At 43.3% G+C, this 21658-nt stretch overlaps 1 protein-coding gene across 10 annotated transcripts in view; it reads left to right on the top strand.

Annotated features, from left to right (window-relative positions):
- Kiaa1217 (KIAA1217 ortholog) overlaps positions 1–21658 on the top strand; it is a 488613-nt gene that overhangs the window by 433818 nt on the left and 33137 nt on the right. For 8 of the 10 annotated variants that reach the window (XM_051205692.1, XM_051205695.1, XM_051205689.1 and 5 more), the window contains 3 exons: positions 15354–15458; positions 15965–16014; positions 21229–21395. In XM_051205692.1, the coding sequence (XP_051061649.1) occupies positions 15354–15458; positions 15965–16014; positions 21229–21395 (322 nt within the window). The remainder of the gene's footprint in view (positions 1–15353; positions 15459–15964; positions 16015–21228; positions 21396–21658) is intronic. The other 2 variants (XM_051205691.1, XM_051205690.1) reach the window with 1 other exon arrangement.

The following is a 21658-nucleotide window of genomic DNA, read 5'->3' as shown; positions in this document are numbered from 1 at the left end:
CAGGTGGATCTCTGTGAGTTCAAAGCCAGTCTGGTCTACAGAGCTAGTTCCAGGACAGGCTCCAAAGCAATACAGTGAAATCCTGCCACAAAAAAGTCTATAGATTTCTTCTTTACATGCTATAAAACATTTTATAAAATTCACATGATATTATATCTAGAATAGAAAATATTAGAAAAAATAACTAGAAAAGATAAGTGCTCACCTGAAGCATGGCGTTCTTGTCACCACTGTGTTATGACAGATGACCATGATGCTGTAATTATACATTTTCATGTTCCTCCCTTTACTAAATGTGAAATAGCAATGGAAGAATTTGTCTTCACACATTCTGCCCAGATGAATTGAATTCTGATTTAATTAACTTATCTCCAGAGATTACAGCTGTTTGTGGGTGGGTTAGTATTGTGCACACACATTCTTCCACAGACCTTACATTATACATAATACATATGAGACATGTAAATACATATGTGCACATCCATGCACTATAATGCACACTATATATATAGTGTGCATTACATATATATAGTGTGCATATATATATATATATATATATATATATATGTATATATATATCTCAGAGATAGAAATAAACACAGGCACCCCACAGGGGCATTTGTTCACATAAACCACACAGACATATACAGACACACAAAAGCACCATAGACATATATGTTCTAAACAAACACATTCATGTCTGCACTCTGTCCTAGTTAGGTTTCCATCTCTGTGATAAACACCATGACCAAAGGCACCTCAGGGGAGAAAAGGGTTTATTTCATCTTACACTCCCAGGTCATAGTCCATCACCGAGGGAAGTCTTGAGCAGAAACTCAAGACAGGCAAAGGTAAAGCAGAAGCCATGAGGAATGCTGCTCACTGGCTTGCTCATTCTGTTTGCTTATGCCACCCAGAGCAACTATCCAGGGTCTTACTGACTGCAATGGCTGGGCCATCCCACATCAATCACTAATCTAAAAAATATCACACAGATTCGAATTCAAGCCACTGTAATAGAGACATTTTCTCTTACATTTTTAGTTGTGAGTCTAGCTTTTAATGGCTGAGCCATCTCTCAAGCCTTGGAGACATTTTCTCAATTGAGGTTCTTCTACCCAGATAACCCTGGCTTATGTCAAGTTGAAAAACAACTACTAAAACCCAAAACTAACAAGCACACACAGAGATACCGCACAGACATGTACATCCATATTCAGGCACACACACAATCTACATTTTGAGCCTCTGCTAACGAAAGGCATTATGTCTGACATCACGGATTCAGACATTCATAAATAGTGATGACTTAGCTGAAATGCAGCATCCATACTGAAATGCAACACGTGCATATCTGTCCTGTACAGGGGCCTCTTTGAAACAAGCACAGCAGTAAGTATTCTTCATATACCCTGGATAGAACTGTCAAAATAACTGCAAAGATATGTACTTGCTTTACCCCATTTCACAGATACAGAAACTGAGAAACAGGGATGTTAAGTTGGTTCTGCTATAAAATGGCTCAGTCTAGTAAAGGATCGGTACCTCTTGCCAGGCATGTTGGCAAACACCTATAATCCCAATACCTGAGACAGAAGGTCTTAAGGCCAAGACCAGCCCCCGGCTGCATAGTGAGACCTTATCTTAAATAATGAGGACACTGCTCAGTAGTAGATCCTTAGCATGTGCAAGGCGCTGCGTTCCATCCCCTTCTCAAGAGAAAGAAAGAGGAAGGAAGACTGTATTCATGGCATTCATAGTCTACTATAGTAGCCATGGGCAATTGACAGCAATGCGCCTACCTTCCCACTGCGGAGGAATAGAGAGAACTGAGTTCTGAACATTGCAAGCAGAATTCTTCAAAAATCAGTTTAGGACTGGATGCTAAGTAGCTGCTCCCAAAGGACATTCACAATCATAAACATGACAGAATTTGCATAATTATACTGCTAAATATATGCATGCCATTTAAAGTATAACTGCCCTAGCTGGTATATTAGCACAATTACATAGAAATGGGAAAAGGAGAGAACATTCTTGGTAGAATTTGTTTTTTCGAAAAAGTGCATCTGAATACTATGTAAATGGGGAAAAAATGCCAAAAACAAACACCAGGAAAAATCACCAAAGTGCAAAATTATATGCTATAGTCTCACTTAGGTCATGATGTTATTTAAGAAATATTTAATCTGGATAGTATTTTTAAAGCATGTTCAGCTCCCTTAAAGTCTAACTTCATGAGTATGGGGTACAAAATGCCAAGCCAATTTCTGCTGCCATTTCATAATACTAAGAGCAAATGAATGAGAGTGCTTTTTCTTTGTGAGTCTTGAAGTGAGATTTTACATCTAAGAGACCTGACAAAACAAAGGGACCAGGGCTGTGGGGTGGGGGAGAGGCTGAGCTTTTGCCTGAGCACTGCAGGACTGACTCCCTTATGGTTCCTAAGAGCACTTCAGTGTAATAGCCCTAATAGCTGCAGGACATCAGAAATCGGAGAGAAGAATCCTTTCTTTCGCATGTATGCTAGGAGAGGCCCATGGCAGTTCCTTTGAGGGAACATGATTCTATAACAACTCGGTTGACATAGAAATCAGTCATGTGCCTTGCTCTCATGGGGTCAGCATATCTTTTGTTTTTGAAGACACTTCAGTAGTTATCTGATGAAGGTCAGCATGAATGATGTCATGTATCTGATGGTGGTTTTCTCCTTCTGTGGAGCCCATGGGCGTTTGAGTTGTCTCCTAACAGCCTGCTTGTGTCTGATCTTCTAGAAAGATCACTTTTAGTGACTTTGTCTAGACAACCCCTTCTGCTGGGATGCTAAAAAGAAAAAAAGGATTCAAGCAGCTATGGGAGACTTACGAGGGAGACTTACGAGGAAGATTTCTGTGGGACAGACGGTTAGAGCATGGGGCTCTGCCTTCCCTTGGTCATCAAACCACTTCATTAAACAGCATCATTAGCTCTGACCATGTCACATAAAACAGCCCAGAATAACTGTGAAACTTGAGGTCTATTTATAGCTTGGATCATATAGTCAAAAGTATCTTTCTAGAAATAACACTCAAAATTCAAAGGTGCTCACTACAGAGTCGATCATGGCCACCCCTCCAAGCACAAAACAGAACCCTTCGAATGGAATACTGGAGCTGAAGTCCCATTTTAACATTGTTCGGCAGCCAGAGTAGGTATGTTCATCTGAGTAGGAAAGAGTCACACTGAGAAGCAAAGTCTAGCCCTGTCTGGATCTTGAGTCTACAGAAAGAGAAGCCACGTAGGATTGCTTAGGCACTCAAGATTTGCAGAACAAAAGCCCTGGCCTTTGGCCAGGTAGAGAGAAGAGGGAAGAAAATGTGTGTGTGTGGGGGGGGGGGGGACCTGAATACTAGATGATAGCTTGGGTCTGTTTCCAATTGCTTCTCATAACTTTTTCATTTTACAAGGACTAAATCTAGTGTGTTGGTAGTTTTGAGGGATAGGATGGATCGTTGCCTTAGGAGCTGATAGGATGAAAGTTTAAATCTGGGTTTGTGGCATTTAAAAGTATCCGTTTGACTGGCAGCCTTCTCAAGAACCTTTAAATAGTGCTTTCTCCTGCCAGGGTGCAGTGAAACATTATTTAAAAAATAAATAAATAAATAAAAGTGTAGGATTATTCCTTTCCTTCTCCCTTGGGAAGGAAAGGTAGTCAAGGCAAAGAAGCTAACTCAGAACACTGACCTATGAGGACAACCAAGCTGTCTCCAAACATCGTCGAATATCCCGCACCCCAAAAATAGAAGCCTCCATCAGGACACTCTGCTCTTAGTGAAGCCCAATGAACCTGACAAACAGCTAGGTACAGGCATAAAATACACAGATTTTAACCATCACTTCCATTCTTCCCTTTACCTCTTGGTAAAGCAATATTGTCGTTTATTTGGTTGGTTTGGTTTGGGGTATACATTTCTAAAACAGGATTTCTCTACATACCTAGACCGGTATTGAACTCTAGACCCTTTTTCCTCAGGTTTCCAGATGCTGGGTTTATAAATGGGTGCTATTGTGTAACAGTGCATTTTGATAGTACTCACTGTTACTCCCATGAGTTCAAGTTTTCTTGCCCACCAGCTGTTTATGGTGAGGCATTAAATTCTAGACTTCAAAGTCTGCCTAGGTTCAAATTAATTCCCACACTTGTCAGCAGTTGGTTCATTGATACATTTGTGGAATTACTCTGCCTCCATTTGCTCATTTGTGAAATGGAGAAAGTAACTTCACACAGGTTCATGAGTGTTTAAAGTGTTCCTACTTTGAGCAAACCCCTCTGCCACGGGTGTGAGCAGGGGAGGATTAGACGGAGAGAAACAGCTGCCTGAAGGTAGAATATATATATTAATATAATAGCACAAAACATCACAAGCTAGAATGGGGGAGGGTGAGGAAATAAAACCGAGCATGAACACAGAATGGAATTGACCCTGAATGTATAGCTCAGCAAAGACCCTAGCAGAGCTGTTTCAGGAAAGTCCTCGAGGTTGTGCATCCTGAAGTCCAGGGACAGAAAGACAGGGCAGGCTGAGGGCATCCATTTAAGATTCCCCTGAATCTAAGAGTGGGCTTGATGGCATAGCCCCTCCCCCCCCACCAGGTGTGGCTGGATTACCATCTGTTGTGATGCTTGCTGGTGCCTGACTAACTGGGTGCTTGTCTGAGCTCCTTTCCCACAGATCTCTAATTGTGGATCAATGGATGTTTATTGAGGCCCTCTTACGCACTTGGCTGTGAACTGGATGCTTTGCTGGACCCAGAGAGGAGCTTAGATGTGGCTCTCATACACAAGGACTATAAACTTTGAAGACAATCATAAAACATTCAGAGCTTAACATATGCATCCAAGCTGTGCTCTGGTTGAGTGCAGCAACCTTCTGGCTCCCAAACCTTCCCATCCCCATCTGGGTAGAACACCTGCCGGGCTTTGGAGATGCTTGGGAGATGGTTTCCTGTCTTCTCGAGAGTGACAGAGTCTCCTAGCAAATTAGGGAGTGGGGAGGACATGCCAAGCCCAGTGCCTCTCTGTGTCTTGAGCTCCATGGGGGAGATCTCTTTCCAGTGCTTGAGTCCAGCTGGGAAGTGAGGACACATTTTTTTCCTTGAAAACAATGTGGAGCTATAGGACTAATAATACACTTCAGGGTGAAGAGACTTCTGTGGGCCAGCTGGAAATCCAACCATCACTTATCCCAAGTCCTAAACAATGAAAGTACAAGTAAACTTTTCAATTACAACCCTACCATAATTGGGGGGAATGCTTGTACATAATTAATTCCACAGCACTGATACAGACTGTAATTGCTAAGAATTAAAAAACGGGAGCACTTTCCTAAGTCAGGCCCATCTGGGAGCTCCGTGATAATCCTCAGATGGTCTGGAATTTATGGTCTGCATATAATGAAATAAAAAGGAGGCCAACTGGTCTTTATCCAAAACCGGCTATATTTCTGCCATTACAGTACCTATAAAATGACATCATGATAGGCTGTTTTGCCAGCCTAAGAAATCAAGTAAGTGCTGATGCGTTGAATTATTACCTCATTCCCAGGAATATAAGCTTATGGGTAAGGAATATTTGGTAGCCATGCAATAGAAGACTGAACTCAGGCATCAGATGTATGATGTTTGACCATCTAACAGATCTATGAAGATAGCCCTCTCCATATTTACCAGAGATACTCTGTACAAAATGACTGCTCTGAAGTCTGAGCTACTTTAAACAAACCAACTTCTCCAAAGGAAAAGCTGTCACCTGTCACTAATTAGGTCCAATTAAAACATTACTGTATTACTTTTGAATACTTGAGGTGCTGTCAATCAGAAGTCTTGAGTGTGACACGTAGAAGAAATCCAGAATCACCTAAACAATTTAACAGTCAGATAATTCCTTTCTTTACCAACTAGAACCTCTCCAAAGAGAAGGTTTGGGGGCAGATCTAGCCTTCTTGAAGCTATAGAAATCAACATGATTGCCCCCCAGTCTGAAAACAGGGCTCATTTAAGTAACTCAGGCTCTTGTGATGCTCACACAACATCTCAGCTTCTGTTATAAGTTGTTGCCTCTCCAACTGATGGTCAAGTAGATGACATTTATCCTTACTCAAACTCTACACTTTATTTTTCATAAGTGGTATTTTTCAAAACTACAGCTAAGTCTAAGCATTAATTCCAACTTTCCAAAAATGGCAGGTCTTTAAAAAAAAAATCAATTATTTCCCACTGTACTTCTGTGAGCCAAATCATGTCCTCCTTGTTCACCCTCAGAGCTAAAGGGAATTTGGAAGCCACTGTCCTGCAGCCTGATAATGTCCAGAGTGTGATAACTGGAGACATTCCAGTAAAATAGGGTCTCAACACCATACCACCTTGATACTATTTGTCTTATAATGGAGGTAGCAGGGTCCCTACTTCCTCCATCACCCACAAGTTTCTGGAAAGGTCACAGTCAATAAAAACTGTAGAAAAGGCACAGATAGGAAATATCTTCTTTTTCTAAGTCATCATTTTGGCTTGGTTTGGTTTGGTTTTGGGGTTTTAGAGACAGGTTTTTCAATGTAGTCCTAGCTGTCTTGGAACTTACTCTGTAGAAGAGACTGACCTCAAACTCAGATACCTGCCTGCCTTTACCTCCAAACACTAGGATTAAAGGCATGTGCTGCCACCGCCGCCACCACCCATCCCTGAGTCATTGTATTTCTTTGGAGCCCTCACTAGGACTTTGCAGCTAAAGCAGGTAGGAGCCTGGCACAGGAAGCACTCCTGTCATCCCAGCAGCTCAGGAGACTGAGGCAGGGAAAGCAGGAGTTGAGATCAATGTAGACAATGTCAGGAGATCCTGTTAAAGAAAGGCTGGATCTTATTTTCACAACCACAGGAGAACCATCTCTCCATAGCTTTCAACACTATCTGTTGAAGATAAATTTTGTTCTGTAATAGAAATGAACAGCTATTCTTACCAGTTTGGACCTGTATTTAAAAAAAAAAAATGAGATGCCATTCTACAGTATGAATTTTGAAGAGTACCCTCCGGGAAGAGAAAGAAAATCCAAAATTGATGATTTCATGTTGGCTTGATCTGGGGTGTGGCAGCTAGAGTGGCTGACAGAGCCAACAGGAAATGAACCGCTTCACCCCATGCTGTGTGTCACCATTGCAGGAAAGCCATGGCCACAGTACTCTGCAGGGAAATTAGCCATGTTTCTTGAAGAAACCTTCCCTTGCTGAAACTTGGTGTCTGCTGTAATATGGAGAGGCCACACCCCTCATGGGTTCTGTGCAATTCTAGTGAAAATAGGTGCAAAAATTATTTTGTTGATTAGAATCTTATGGGCATAAAAGCATGAAGCTATGTAGTTATGCTGGCCACCCAGATAGATCCAAAAGACAACTGTGTCTTGTCACTGACTTGGAGCTATTTTCAGGTCTCAACTAATACAGCCTACACAGAAAGTAAACTGTGAAATACGTTGACTACTGGGAATGCTTCCTGGCTGCATTTACTGTGTTGGGAAGATGCCATCGAGCTTCAGAAATAGTGCACCTTGGGAGTGCTGGCCTGGGTGTGTCTGAGCTTTGACCTACTTGCCTGACTTGATACCACATCCTCTCTCTCTCTCTCTCTCTCTCTCTATATATATATATATATATATATATATATATATATATATATATAATCGGGATCACTGAACTAGAATAGTGAGAAGAATTACGAGAGCTGAATAAGCCCCTCCTAACTGAGAAACCATTCAGTTCTAGGATCCTGACTCCAGCTTTATCTCAGATATCTTTCCAGGTAGTAGATGAGACCAAGGGCAGCCCTATTAACAATGCCAGAGCCTTATGGCCCTGTGACCTCTGAGTGTTGGAACTTCAGCTTTGTGTGCCCTTTCCAACACTGTAACAAAATACCCAAGACATGTAGCTTACTAAGGGGAAGGGCTCATGAGTCATGGTTCTGAGATATCAGTCTACATTCACTTGGCCCTGTCACCTTGAGCCTGTGGTTATACTTTTATCAAAATGGGAGTGTGTGGCAGAAGAGCCCTCTGCATATCATGGCAGCCGGAAGCAAGATGGGTGAAGGTCACTTATTCCCATCATGGGTATACCCACTATGACCTAGACTCCATCCATTGGATACTATATCCTAAAGTTTCCACTCCCCCAGTCATACCACAGGCTAGGGATGCACCCTTTAACACACAGGCCTTTGGAAGACATTGAAGATCCAACCTCCAGCAGACCTTTGCTATCCCCTACCATGAACTCCACTGCATGTGTGCTGGTCCCTGGATCTGAACTTGGGAGGCACTTGTCTCCTTTGAAGACTGCATTTGTGGTTGCGCCTACCTGGTGCTTGCTGCAATGGCCAGCAGCCTGACTGGCTCCTCTCCAGCCTCTGGACTCTATCCAAATGCCATCAGCTGAGAGAGGCTGTTCTTGACTATTATGTGGTTTTCTAAGCTGCCTCCCCACTCCAAGTCCATCTACTTCGGGCTGTTCTCAACAGAGATGACATGGACTCCAATTAAAATTCGAGTCCATGAATGTCCTCACCTCTTCTACTGATGCATTCATAGTCAGAGCCAAAGGCCCTCAAAATGACCCTCATCTGTGTAGAATATACTTTTCAGCTAGACTAGGGCCAGTCTGATTTACCTGCTGTCCTTACATAGTTAACCTCTGGCTCCCTTTCATTCTGAAAAGTTTACTGGTTTGCAAGTAAATTATAGAATTCGCCCTCCCTGTGGGACCTGAAAAGTCCACCCCCCTGCATTGGTACCTATTGCCCTCCCTCCGTTACTGGTACTCTACTGTAGGCACAGTAGCTCCTCTACTACTCCTTAGTCCTGCTGGGCATCAAGGCATGTTCTGGCTCTCCACTTCCACGCTCATATCCCCACTCCCGCCCCGTGTGTGTGTGTGTGTGTGTGTGTGTGTGTGTGTGTGTGTAAAACCTTACATCTGCGTCTACAGTGCCTAGAACATTGTGTAGTGCAATAAATGTTAAGTTTGTAGAGGGAAGAAAAGTCACACCTATGTAAGTTAGAACACAAATCCAAATCAATTCCCAGTCCATGTTTTTGCAGGAATTGTTTTAGTTGGCTTACTGCTGATGCACTTGCTGTAACACCCACACTAGAACAGTTAATTTGTGTGCCCCACACATTCCTTCCAGGTTCCATGTTTGATTCATGTGCCAGCTCTTAGGAGGGGTTGCATTTCTAGCTGACTTCTTTCTGGTCATTGGGGAGCTCTTTGTGGACATAAACATACCACAGAATCCTAATTGGGTATAACTTCCAGTGTCAGCCTTCAGGCCATATGAAGCCTGAGACCAAGGGAAGAACATTTATGTGCCACGATCCCTCATTTCCTATCACAATGCCTACACCCAAAGTCATTGCCAAGGTGAACTTGAAGTTGATCATCAGCCCTCTCCCATGGCCTTGAGGAAAATAATCAGCATCGCTTTCTAGTCTGAGAAGGACTAAGAACTAGAGGTATGCCACCAACTTTGGCATTTCTTCCTCACATCCCACTGCAGATTTTCATTTTCTCAGTGCCTCAGAGCATGTATAAACTGCCTTTTACCCTCATCCACAAATGGACTTTAGCCTTGCTTTGAAGCCAGGCTTGTCCACATATGTTTATATTTTTGTGCATCATGATGTAAGTGCATGGCTCAGGTGCAGCTTGGTGATAGAGCACCTGGAGACAACAAGCAGGCCTTGGGTTCCATCCTAAGCACTGTAACAGCAACAATAGCAATAATGTCAAATGCAGTGCATCTTAGCTTAACACCTTTGGCTTAGCCGGCTTGGGAAAACATGGCTGCCTAGATGATACCTCACTCTGTCTCCTTGAAACCAACAGAAAATGACATTGTAAGATATCATTGTAAGACTGAAAGATGACATTACAAGATTAAGTGTCACAGGGGCCATTTCTTCTCATTTGTTGCCCTCCTCAGTCAGGAAGAAAAGCTAGCCTAACGTGGGGTCTAGAAGCAAGAGACTCTGGACATGATTTGACAGGCTGGGGATGGGGGATAGTTGTAGTACTTATTCTAGGCACTATGTAGTTTGGATCTGAACAGTTCCCTACAGACAATTGTTGAAGACTTTCTTGTAGTGTTGTTGGAAGTCATGGAACCTTAAGGAGTTGGGAGCAAGGGAAAGAAGTTAGGTGATGTTAGGTTATTTAGGGCACACCATTCCCTTGGAGGGGATATCAGGGTCCTTGCTCCTTCCCTTCTTCTCCACCTATCCGTAGCCCATCTCCCTGGTCATCATGCCACTGAAGAGCTCTCCAACACATATTTCCCATACAGTGTATTGTCTCATCATAGGCCATAGCAACAGGGCCAGTGTATTTGGTCTGAACTTCAGAAAACTCATGGAACAAGACCCCCACCCACCCCCAAGGACTGTTCAGACAGTAGTGATGGCTGACAGCAAGAAGGAAAGGCCAGGATACAAAGAATGGGCTAGTCTGTATGAACAAGGGAACCGACGACAATGAAAGACCAATTGGCTTAAGGAGGATTTTCGAGTTTCAGGTCTAGACAGTAAAAACATTCTAGGTTGGAACAGGAAACGTGTTTAAGAATCTGTAATGTCAGGCTTCTACAAGGGTTGTCAGGATGGATCTTAAGGCTACAAAAGATAGTGTATTGGAATAAAGCTATGATTTTAATTTGAAATCATGTCCCTGCCATCTGTTTGAACCCTTGGTCCCTAGCTGGTGGCATGTTTTGGAAGCTGTGAGCCTCTAGGAAACGGTTTGCTAGGGATGAAGGCTTGTATCCCAGCCTGGCTTGTTGGCCACCGGTCTGTCCGACTCTATCAAAAGGTGTGGAGTTCTATGAGCCACCATGAGCTCTATAGGTCTTTCTCACACCAGGGACTGTACTTTCTCAAACTATGAAACACAATAAATCACCTCTCTTTTAAACTGTTCTTTGTCAGGTGTTTTAGTCACAGCAATGTGAAAACTAACCAGATATGTGACAGAAAGGCAGTTTCCTGTGCTGGAACACCCACAAATACAGGGGTGGTCCCTGGCTTAGGAAGGCAACTTAAAACAAGTAATTCTTTTGCTTTAGATTTTCGTTTTATCATCTTTTTAAATTAAAAATAGCTTATTCCCACACTATATTCCCTTTCCCCAGTGCTTCCCAGATCCTCCCATATAATTCTAAATTCAGAAGCAGGGGACACATTAAGAGGCTCAAGCCACAGTAGGGCGGGCAAAGCATACCTAGTCTTCCTGCTCGTTCCAGAAGCAGAGGGGCAGATGGATAATAGACTCCCAACTGCCAACTCCATCTATATCACCTCAACAAGTCCAGATGCCTCAATGAGAAGTTAAATTATTTGGAGAGTTTGAAATGGTGTCTTGGCTATTTAGTTCACCCATAATAGGCTAACTTAGGCGAGAAATGGAAAATGCATAGATAGCAATGAGGAATAACAACAGATCATAAAGGATTATAATCAGAAGTGAATTTAGGGATCACTTAGTACTCTTAGAATAGCGGTCTCATTTCTGTAGTTGTTACTTACTGCCTTATGCAGCTATTTGTAATGATGGAGAACTGGCAAGGGAGGGCTGAATTTCTGATGCATGTTGCTTGTTTGGCTGGTTTCAGCCAGCTCCTTGGTATCTTCCTTGTATCTTTGGAAATATTCTTTGGAGGCTTGGGAAATGGCTCATTTGCCACACAAATGTGCAGCCCTGACTTCAGCCCCAGCACACAAATAAGAACAGGCAGGGTGCCTCCCTCTGTAATCCCATTGCTGGGGATGTGGAGACAGGCTGGTCCTTGAATCTCATTAGCCACCAGCCTAACTGAATGAAAGAGCTCCTAGGTCATTGAGAAACTGGGGTGGGGAGTGACTCTAGAGGATAGCGTCAGCCTCTGGCTTCCATATACATGCACACACGTGTGCATGCACAGGCTCACACATGCTTGCAAATAGCTTTGGGATTCACCATAAAGAATTTCTGGTCTTCATTTAGCATTGTGTTAGTTTGATTCCTAATTGGCATTAGTTTTCTCAACTATACAAAGATAAGAAACTAATACAGGCTCAAGGAGGCCTCCTTCAGAACAAAGACATGTCCATAATCAAAAGAGATTAAAGGTGAAACTTGAATCAAATGTCACATAAATATTTCTTCAGACATAAAAGTTTTTCTCCCCTCTGCTCCGAAAGCAGCGAGGGTGGCCTTCTAGCAATTTGGCTGTCACTTCACCTGCGCACACAGACACAGGCCAGGGAGGAATGCTGGCAAAAATCAGGGTGACTGATGCTGGGAATAGCTCCTTTATACTTACTGAATTTGCCTTATATTTTTTTTATTCATGTTATATTTGAGCCTCAAAAAAGCCTTGTGCTGCCAAGCTGACTTACAGCACTAAATAACTGGTTAACCTTCCCTAGTAATCACATAAATATGGTTTTTGGAATGATATTAAATGGTTTATGAAATCATTTTTGAGTTATCTTTCCAACAGTAATTATACCACCCCATCATACCTTAAACCAAGAGATGTTGGTAAGAATTAGCCTAAGCATCCTTAATATATCCTGATGGATGTCACACAGAATTGCCACTGTGGTGAAATGGCAGGGTTGTGTTTAATTTCTCTTCTTGCACTGCGCTTCTCTTTTTCACATTAAGCATACTTCATAACATTTCATCACAGGAGAAGGCTGCATACGTTTCCAGTTGCTGTAATTTAGTTAAACCATAAAATTGTTTCCAGATTACCAACCATGAAATGGAAAGACAATCTTATTTGTGAATTTATAAATCAGATAATATCCCTCAAATGAATCCTGAAACCAGAAACACTTTGATGATTAAATATGAAGGGAAAAGTTTTCTCATTACCATGTGTCAAAAGAATTGTATTTTCATGAAGTGGTTTTGGCTGAGACATTGACCCATACATTTGTGGTCAGTATGCTGTTCATCACTGTGCTGTCCATTACGGACTCCAATACACTGACCCCACCTTGGAATGGGATGGAATTATGGCACTTCTATATTCAAGTTCAAGTGTCTATAAACTACAGGGAGGATGGCAAAGAGCTACTGGCAGCATCTGACTTTGTGTCTTCTCCCTGGTGGCCCTGTTGATGCCATAGCCTGGAAGAGGCCACCCAGGGAGTATTCATGCCCTAACTCAAGGTTGATAAGTACAGAACCAAGCATGTAGATACCTGGATCACATGGTAGGCTTTTACTCCAAGCATCCCAGGCTTATCTACACTTCTGTTGGTATGAGCCCTGAAAAATCAGGCAGTGGGGTGCAAGTGGAGAATTGTCATTCTCTATCTGCATCCCAAACCACTATGGAAGGGAAGCTTGGTGGAGAAGCCTACCTCCCCTGATCCAAAGAAAATGCTTGGAAGTCCTGTGGGCCCTCACGGCTCTAACCCAGTCTCTGCTGTGAAGCTCTGTACTTCTGTCCATAGTGATGATCCAATTAAAGATGGCCCTATATCCAGGGTGTTGGTCTAGTTTTTAATGTTGCTGCCACTGCCTCTTGTAAGACAACATAAAGAACAAACGGTCTCTAGTTAGAACATTTAAACCATGACCTGTATTGCCTTCATAGCCAGAGTTACAGTGCTGAGATTTTTTCGTGTCCTTTCCCTCTAAATAGATTCTTGGTTTCTCCTTGTAGCTGTGCACCTACCTATACATTGTGTTTCTCTCCATCTTCTGTGCGATGAATGATAAAACTAAACAACTTTCATTCAGTACTGGCATTTTTCCCAAGGAAGTAATTTCCCAAGTGTTTGTGTGTGTCTGTGTCTCCTGTAGGGCAGGCTGTGGCCAACCACTACCCTCGTCACTTCTGAGGTGACACTGTAGCTTACTGATAAACATGGGCTTTCTGGCAAGGTTTTCTAACCTGATTCCTTAGAAACTTTATCCTTTTTCCTTGACCAGTTGATCCTTCTATCGTAAAGTATACAGGGGTGCCTGAAACTGCTTCAGTTCAGAGATTAACATCCACTCCTGTGCCTGGATGTATCAGCAGACTGTGGAGATGTACATCCATACTTGGCATTCGAGATTATTTCTACCACAGTAGGATGGAGATCATACTGTTCAGATGCATATCACTTGGTGGGGCTGCTTTCTTTTTGCAACCCTTAACTACCCACACTGCAGGATATGCATGCAAGAAACCTCTTGTCATAACTGTGCTGTCAGTTTAAACTGAAGAAAGTCCATGGAATTGTCATGTCAGAAGCTGGTAATTGCAAAGTTAAATTTAGTAATTGATAAAGCAATCAAGAATTTTGTTCAAAGTCAGGACCCAAGGCTTCAAAGCTCAAGGATGCTTTTGATTGCTACAAAGTTCAGGATGCAAATGTCCCATCCCTCCATGAGGCCAACCTCACCAGTGTTGTTTCTGTAGTGATTGGTGCTCTAACTCCATAGAGTATCAGATAAAGAAGTTGGCTTGCACTGAAGAGCCACCTTGAATGTATGACTGTGCTGTTTGTAGAATAGGAATCACTATTATGTGGTCCTATGATACATCCACTGTCTAAGATGTAGACTGGTGAGCCTGTTTGAAATACCTGACTATAGTATCACAGAGCCCTGAAGAGAAAGGTACTGTCCACAGGGAGTAACTAGGGGGATTTTTATTAGTGTGTTCATGACTGAATTGTGAATATATATTTTTTTCCATGTTCCTGTAAAAATCCTCCAGGCTAAGTCCTCTGTACCACTAAAGTGAGCACGGTCTACTCCCCAACTTATTGATTTCAATTGTATTTTCCATGGTGTTGACAAGAGGCACTTGTTTGTCTGCCCTTGGGCTATGAAACAAGGATAACTACACTTAAAACAAATATCTCCATCATTGACACCAAAACCAGTCTGCAGCTTCCAAGCTGTGAAGAACAGCCTCGAGGCATGCATGAATGCAGGGCCTGGCCCAGAGTATAACCAGTCCCACTTAGGTCTCCTCTCCTCAATGTAAACAACAAAACAATGCAAGAAGGCTGAAAAGTACATGCTGTGTGAACATCTGAGGGAAATGCTTTTTTCTGGGAGGCCTCTGCTGGCCTGTGCATTGTCTTTTGTGAGGTCACAGTCTCCTTTCTCCACTCTTATCAATAAATCTTGGCCTCTGCCAAGGAACTTCAGACCTCTGGGTTTGGGTAGACGTTGGCAGCCTGTTGGGTGGTGCTGTTTATAGCCCTCAGGTGGATCATTCACCTAGAAGAACCCCTCTGAAAGTCAAAAGAGCTTTAACAAATAATTCTCTTGTTTTGCAGAGAGAGGATGCAAGCCATGGAGAAGCAGATTGCCAGTCTAACTGGCCTTGTTCAGTCTGCACTTTTTAAAGGGCCCATTGCAAGTAGTAGCAAAGAAGCGTCTAGGTAAAAAGAAGCAAGGCATGCAGCGAAAAAACATAATCCAACTTGCTTCTCCTCAATCACTACAGCCATTCATGCACTGAAATTCGTTTCTTCGTGATCACTTTAGGGCTGGCGTTTTCATCTTTATTAATCATGGTGTGGGGGTTGTTCTTTTGGTTTTGTTTTTCATCTGGTAATTCTTGGGCAAAGGTAACACTTTGGCCCAAGAAAGGTGAGAGGGCTTCCCAGTGCATGTGGCTTCAAGGACCACTTGCTGCGTAGTGCCTGTTACTACCATCCATGTGTGTCCACATCCGCCACCATGTGAAAATCACTGCGTGCCCAGCTGCATCCGCCTGTGTCAGTACACACCTGGGAAGCCTCTTCCATCTCAGACAATCATGGAACTGATGTCCAACACCTTCATTGCTTAGTCCATCACCGCTACTTCTTAAGAATAGAAGGGTCCGGGAAAGACAGTGGCACCTTGAAAACTGTAAAGTTGACTCTCCTTTTCTTTTATTCAGTGAGAAAATGACGAAAGCCACAGCCAACAGGAACCAAACAGATGGTGCAGGTGAGTGTTCCCAGGACCTCTGGAGGGCCGCGAGTTTCAGTCAGCTCTGGCTGGCTTTACAAGTACTCATTGTTTCTCTAAGTCAATTGGTATGATGCCAAGGCGTCCTCAGGAACTCCATAGCTACTGCAGCCTCCTGCAGTGCAGAAATCACTGCCCTCAGTGTTCATTTATTCACTCACTCATATGACCTTCTTTAGTTCCAGGCACTGCTGTGCAGAGTGGATGTGGTAAGCGTGAAACATGGTGCTGCTGCCTAGAGCTTCAAATCCACAGAAAAATTGAAATATCTGTGTATTGAGTGTCAAGAGTTATGTGGTAAATTTTGTGCAACAGGACTTGCTTGGATTGAAGGTGATAGAGGAGTATGAAGGGAACCTAGAACTCAGAGAAGGGAAAGGAAGAGGATCCTTCCAGGTGGAGGCAACGTGGGGGTCCCTGAAGTGTGAAGTGAAGCCATTGGGAGATTCCGCATACGCCTGGGTATAACGGGAATGGACAAGGGTGAATGGGAAGCAGGAGCCACTTATAGAAGTCTAGATTGGGAAAGAGAATGAACGTGACTTAGGGAAGGAGGACTTCCAGGCAGAATAACTGCCTGGTGTCACCACATATATGTGGTGACAGTCTGCTCCTTTGGTCCCCAGGCAGGCCTCCCTGAAGAAGATGCTGTCTTCCTGCCCACTGGGGTAGAAACAGACCATGGCAGGAGCATGCTCACTCACATGCTGAGGTTCTACAGAAGCAAATAGTTAGATGTATGAAACCCCTAATCTGGGGGAAACCACATCTAGTTTTTTACAGCACAGGAATGTGGATAGGGCTAGGGGCATAGGTTTAACACCCCACCCCTAACCCTGGCTCCACTTGGACTGGGCAAACTTAGCACTCAGTTCTGAGGGATGCTTCTCCAGCAATCAACTTAGAAATTGGTCAGTGGCCTGGGCTGAACCCAGACAGTTTTTCCGTGGAAATCACTAAACTTGACTTCAGAGCAATTGCCGGTTGCTTGGGGATATTTATTCACTCATTTTCTTATTTATTATGACCTTAAGGGATAAAATTAAATGGCTGACACTAAAGCCTTCATTGCCTCAGGAATCCATTCTGGAAATGATGAGTGTTCCGTACTTCATTCTGTTCAATGAACACATACTGGTTTGTAGGCTTTGCTGCTTTCTCAGTTTCTGTAGGGTAATAATAAGGAAACATTTAGGGAGCGATTCCTGTGTGCCTGGCACTGTTCATGTGTTAACCCATTAATGTTGATCCCCAAGAAATACATATCATTTTTATTTTCTTGTTCCAGGTAAGGATTTGAACTACACATCCACACACATGTGACATATAGTCACATACCTCCTGATTGATCTCATCCTATCATGTTATGATACATGAGTCCCTTGAAAAATACACAGGTTGTTTGATTTCATCACTCTGAGATTTTTGTAAATGTCTATTGAGCAAGGAAAAAGAAACAAGTGTAATTTCTTTGGCTATGTTTCCAAGTGTGATCAGTGACTGTGGGGGACAGAAGATGGTAGTGGCCACGTGTTTTCTGAAAGCACAGGCAATGCCATTGGCAATGTGAGTGATTTTTCCCTCCTGTGTCTCTGCCCATTTGGCCTTTCTCTTTCTAATGAATGTACCAAGGCAAGACACTGCCCATAGGGGGTTAGTTGCCATAGCAGCCAGTACAGGGCAAAGATATAGTAATTCTTCCATAATCCTAGGAAGTAAACTATAAGAAAAACAGTGTAATCCCTGTATGTAGACAAATGACAGATTTACATAGAAGCCAAGGAACGCCTTTGGCCAAAGGGCAACACAAATGAAGTCCAGACTTCCTGGTTACATTAGAAATGTGTAATTACTGTCGACATGAAGGAACAGAAGGTGTCTCCCACTTCTGAGGCATACCATGTGTGTTATGTTGTTTGTTGTCTCAGTTTGTGAGGAAAGTGTTGCTATCTGTATCTTATGGAGAGAAACCCACAGTAAGTTAAAATGCTCAGAGTCCCCAGCTAATGACAGTCATTCTTTCTAAAGCTCACACCAGTGTTAGTTCTGTCACAGCATATTAAGGTCACATCACATGTACACTTGTTAAGATTCATATTAAGATCTAACTAACCAAGGACCAGTGGCAACCTCAGTCCCCAGGATCTGCAGAAAGATAGAAGAGGGGAACCGACTCCAGAGTTGTGCTCTGGCCTGCAACTCCGTGCCATGTCATGAGCACCACACACACACACGCACACACACACACACGATGATAATGAGGATTTTAAGATGTAAACTAAGCAAGATCAATGACCTGGGGTAGGCTCAGTACACAGGAAGGAATAAGATTCTGGGGACAAACGATATGTTGTCTCCTTTTATACTAGGCTGGATATGACTACCCATCTGTGGGTGTGGCATACCAACTCCAGGTCTTGTGACTCCAGTGTGAATGGGGACCTCCTCAGAGCCCCCATCCAGAGTCTGCATTTCAGGGCCCTTGCTGTAGATGCTTGCTAGCTGTTAGGTTACCCTGGTAAAATTCTAGGTGGAATTAGGGAAGATGATCCTTTCTACCATTCTGCTCAGAGAATTCACCCAAGGGCAGTAAGGTTCACTCTTCACCAGACATTGGGCAAAACAGCTTACAGGTGTTGACTTCTTTAGCCCACAGGGTAGCACCAATACCCATTTAAGCAAGTACAGAGAGAACACTGTTAAGCACTTATTTGCTCAAGATCATACATGCAAAAAGAGATAATGAGAATGGCTTCCAGGTTCTGGCCTAAGTATTAAAATGCATAATAGTGGTCTTGGCTAAAATCAAATAGCTAGAGGCAGAAAGCAGCTTGTGGGGAGGTGAGAGGAAATAATGAATTGGATCTGCCTATAGGAAAGGCCGAAGTGACTTGGGGCTGGGTATGTGGCTCTGAAGATAACTGTAGGTGCATGGTGGGGGGAGGGGCACGGTGTGTGCCGAGCCGGACAGGTGTGGAAGAGGATGGAATTGTCCCTGGAAGCATGAACAATGAAAAGAGCAGCCCTAGGACAGCAGGCACCCAGGGCTCAAAGGTTACTGGAGGGAGGAGTTAGAGTCTAATAAAGGTGGAGCAGCAGAGAGGGAAGAAGTCAAGGGTGAGATATGTCAAAGTAACAGGAAAGTAAAGAAGTGACTGACAGACAACAAAGAAGAAATCATGCTCCCTGGAGAGTGGTCATCCCTAGTCCCTTCGTGAACAGCCATTTCTACTGAATCGCTGGGACTGAAAGCCACATGTAGTGAAACCCAGACGTTGTTGGCATAGATGAATTCTTATATAATATAGATTCCATAAAGAGACAGGTTTTTTAAAAAGAACATTTTTGAAACCTAATGTCAGCATTCAGCTGTAACAAAATGTAGAGACTGGAGCCTGTTGCTGTTGTCTCTGAGGGTAAAGGTGCTTGTTGTGCAAATCTGCCAATCCAGTGTGAGCCCAGAACCCACTGAAAAGGTGGGAGGTAGGAACACACACACACACACACACACACACACACACACACACACACACAAAGTAAATAAATAAGAATGGCGAGGTAAGCCGGTACCCCACAATATGCAAAGATCCCAGGTTATGTAGAAGGAATGGGCCTTCATTTTGCTGAGGAGCCAGCAGAACAGACAGGCTTTACAGTATCATTTTTACCAGAGAGGTACCATGGTGGTTCCATGTGCTACACAGATGACATGTGATGTAATTGGGGAGTGTTCACATGCCTGTACACATGCATCTTTGCCTACACACAAGGCATAAGCTGTCTGATTCAAAAGCGGCACCTTGGAACTGGTAGTTGTTCCCTATCAGAATACCTGACCTTGGAAGACACTAAGTTAATTATAACATGCTCCTGTAGCAGAAGATGTCACTGGATGTTCTTTTCCTTTGTACCTCACAGTGGAAAACCGTCTTTTCAACAGCTGCACAGATGGCAATATTGACTTTTCTTGGGGTGACTTTGTTCTGTGCATAAGGGACAGGGACATGCGTAAGTTCCTCCAGCCCTGACTGGTGATGGTGTGAATAACCACTAAAGTTCATGAGAATTAGCCCAAGTGCTCTGTGTGTGTGTGTGTGTGTGTGTGAGAGAGAGAGAGAGAGAGAGAGAGAGAGAGAGAGAGAGAGAGAGAGAGAGAGAGAGAGAGGGAGATTCAGCATTTACTCTGGGGGGGGGGAGCTGTTCTATATCTTTGCACTCTCTTTAAAAGGCCAAACCACCTGGTAAAGATTCAGCTCAGGCTCACAAAATGTATGAATCTTATTGAAGTTGAACCAAAGACAGAGGCTGTGGCAGCAGAGAATAACTGAGTTTTCCTTCTCTACCTTAGCCCCTTTAGTGCTACAGGTGGAGCCCAGGGCCTCAGAGTACTTCACTGAGCTATATCCCCAGCCTAGACGTTTCTTTCCATTGCCTTTGGTTTTAATTTCTTTCCTAAAGAATTTTTAAGTAAAGTCATGTTTTCTTACTAAGGGTGACAATTCACAGAAATCTTGCTTCTTTCGGTTTTAGAAGCCTGTGAGTACTTAGCCAAGTGTACCCTCTTTAGTTTCCCGTCTGCATCTCCAGCTTGTACCATGTCCACCAGCCAGCAGGGGATGCTCACACAGCATGCTCTATGAAGGCCCAGAAATTAAATTCCCTCCTACTTCAGAATGACACATACGTACATATGTACGTACATACATATATATCGTGCAGATTTTAAACATTTAAAATTTAGCAATAAGATAATTGGAATATCAGGAGCCAGAAATGTTGTTAATATTTTGTCCTATATACTTTTTAACTTTGTCTATGAAACCCTGTGCATTTAGAGAAAAAAGAAAAAGGTAGAGGAACCACAGCATAGGGGGATAGAGAGGGAGAGAGGGAGGGAGGGAAAGAATGAGGGAGAAGGAGAAAGAGGAGGAGACAGATGGATACAGAGGGCCTGGCAGCAGCATAAACACTTAGCCTTGTTGACATGGCACCATGCTGTAAATACTGCTCTGCCATCCTATGAACAGTGAAGCTTCTAGAACATGATCCTTACACACTGCAACTCTTAGCATTCAGTGACCTATTGTCTTCCTGATTTTTTTCTTAGTTTTTTAGTCCTCTGTGTGGAGGACAGCTCAAGTCTGCATTCGAAGGCCTCTGCTGTTTTCTGACTGTTATTTTTTTTCCTCACAGGAACGGTCCATGTTTCTGCTGGGAAGAATCTGGGCACTTTGGAGTCACCACTGCCTCCCAGCCAACCCCTGCCTGCTGGTGCCTCAGCCATTCACATGAGCCTGCTTGACATGAGAAGGAACGTGGCTGAACTCAGGCTCCAGCTCCAGCAAATGAGGCAGCTTCAGGTACTTCTCGCAGATGTGTCCCCTTATCTTAGTGGCTCTCCATCTGACTTTTCTGCCCACTCCCCATGGCCCCCGTCCTGCTGGTACTTCCCTGGGCTCCCTGGCTTACTCTCCCTAGGAGTTAATTGAAGGTTCCACACATAGGATCATAATAGCACAGCTCCTTGTCTACATGTAAGCCTGATCTAGAACCTTCCACTATAACTATAGCCAGTGGATGACAACTTCGCTTGACAGTAAGTGCTTTACATGAGAGAGAGAAC

Source organism: Phodopus roborovskii, unplaced genomic scaffold (assembly GCF_943737965.1).
Source record: "Phodopus roborovskii unplaced genomic scaffold, PHOROB, whole genome shotgun sequence".
Lineage (NCBI taxonomy): Eukaryota > Metazoa > Chordata > Mammalia > Rodentia > Cricetidae > Phodopus > Phodopus roborovskii.
The sequence above is the reverse complement of the archived record's forward strand: the minus strand, read 5'-3'. Positions and strand labels throughout refer to the sequence as shown.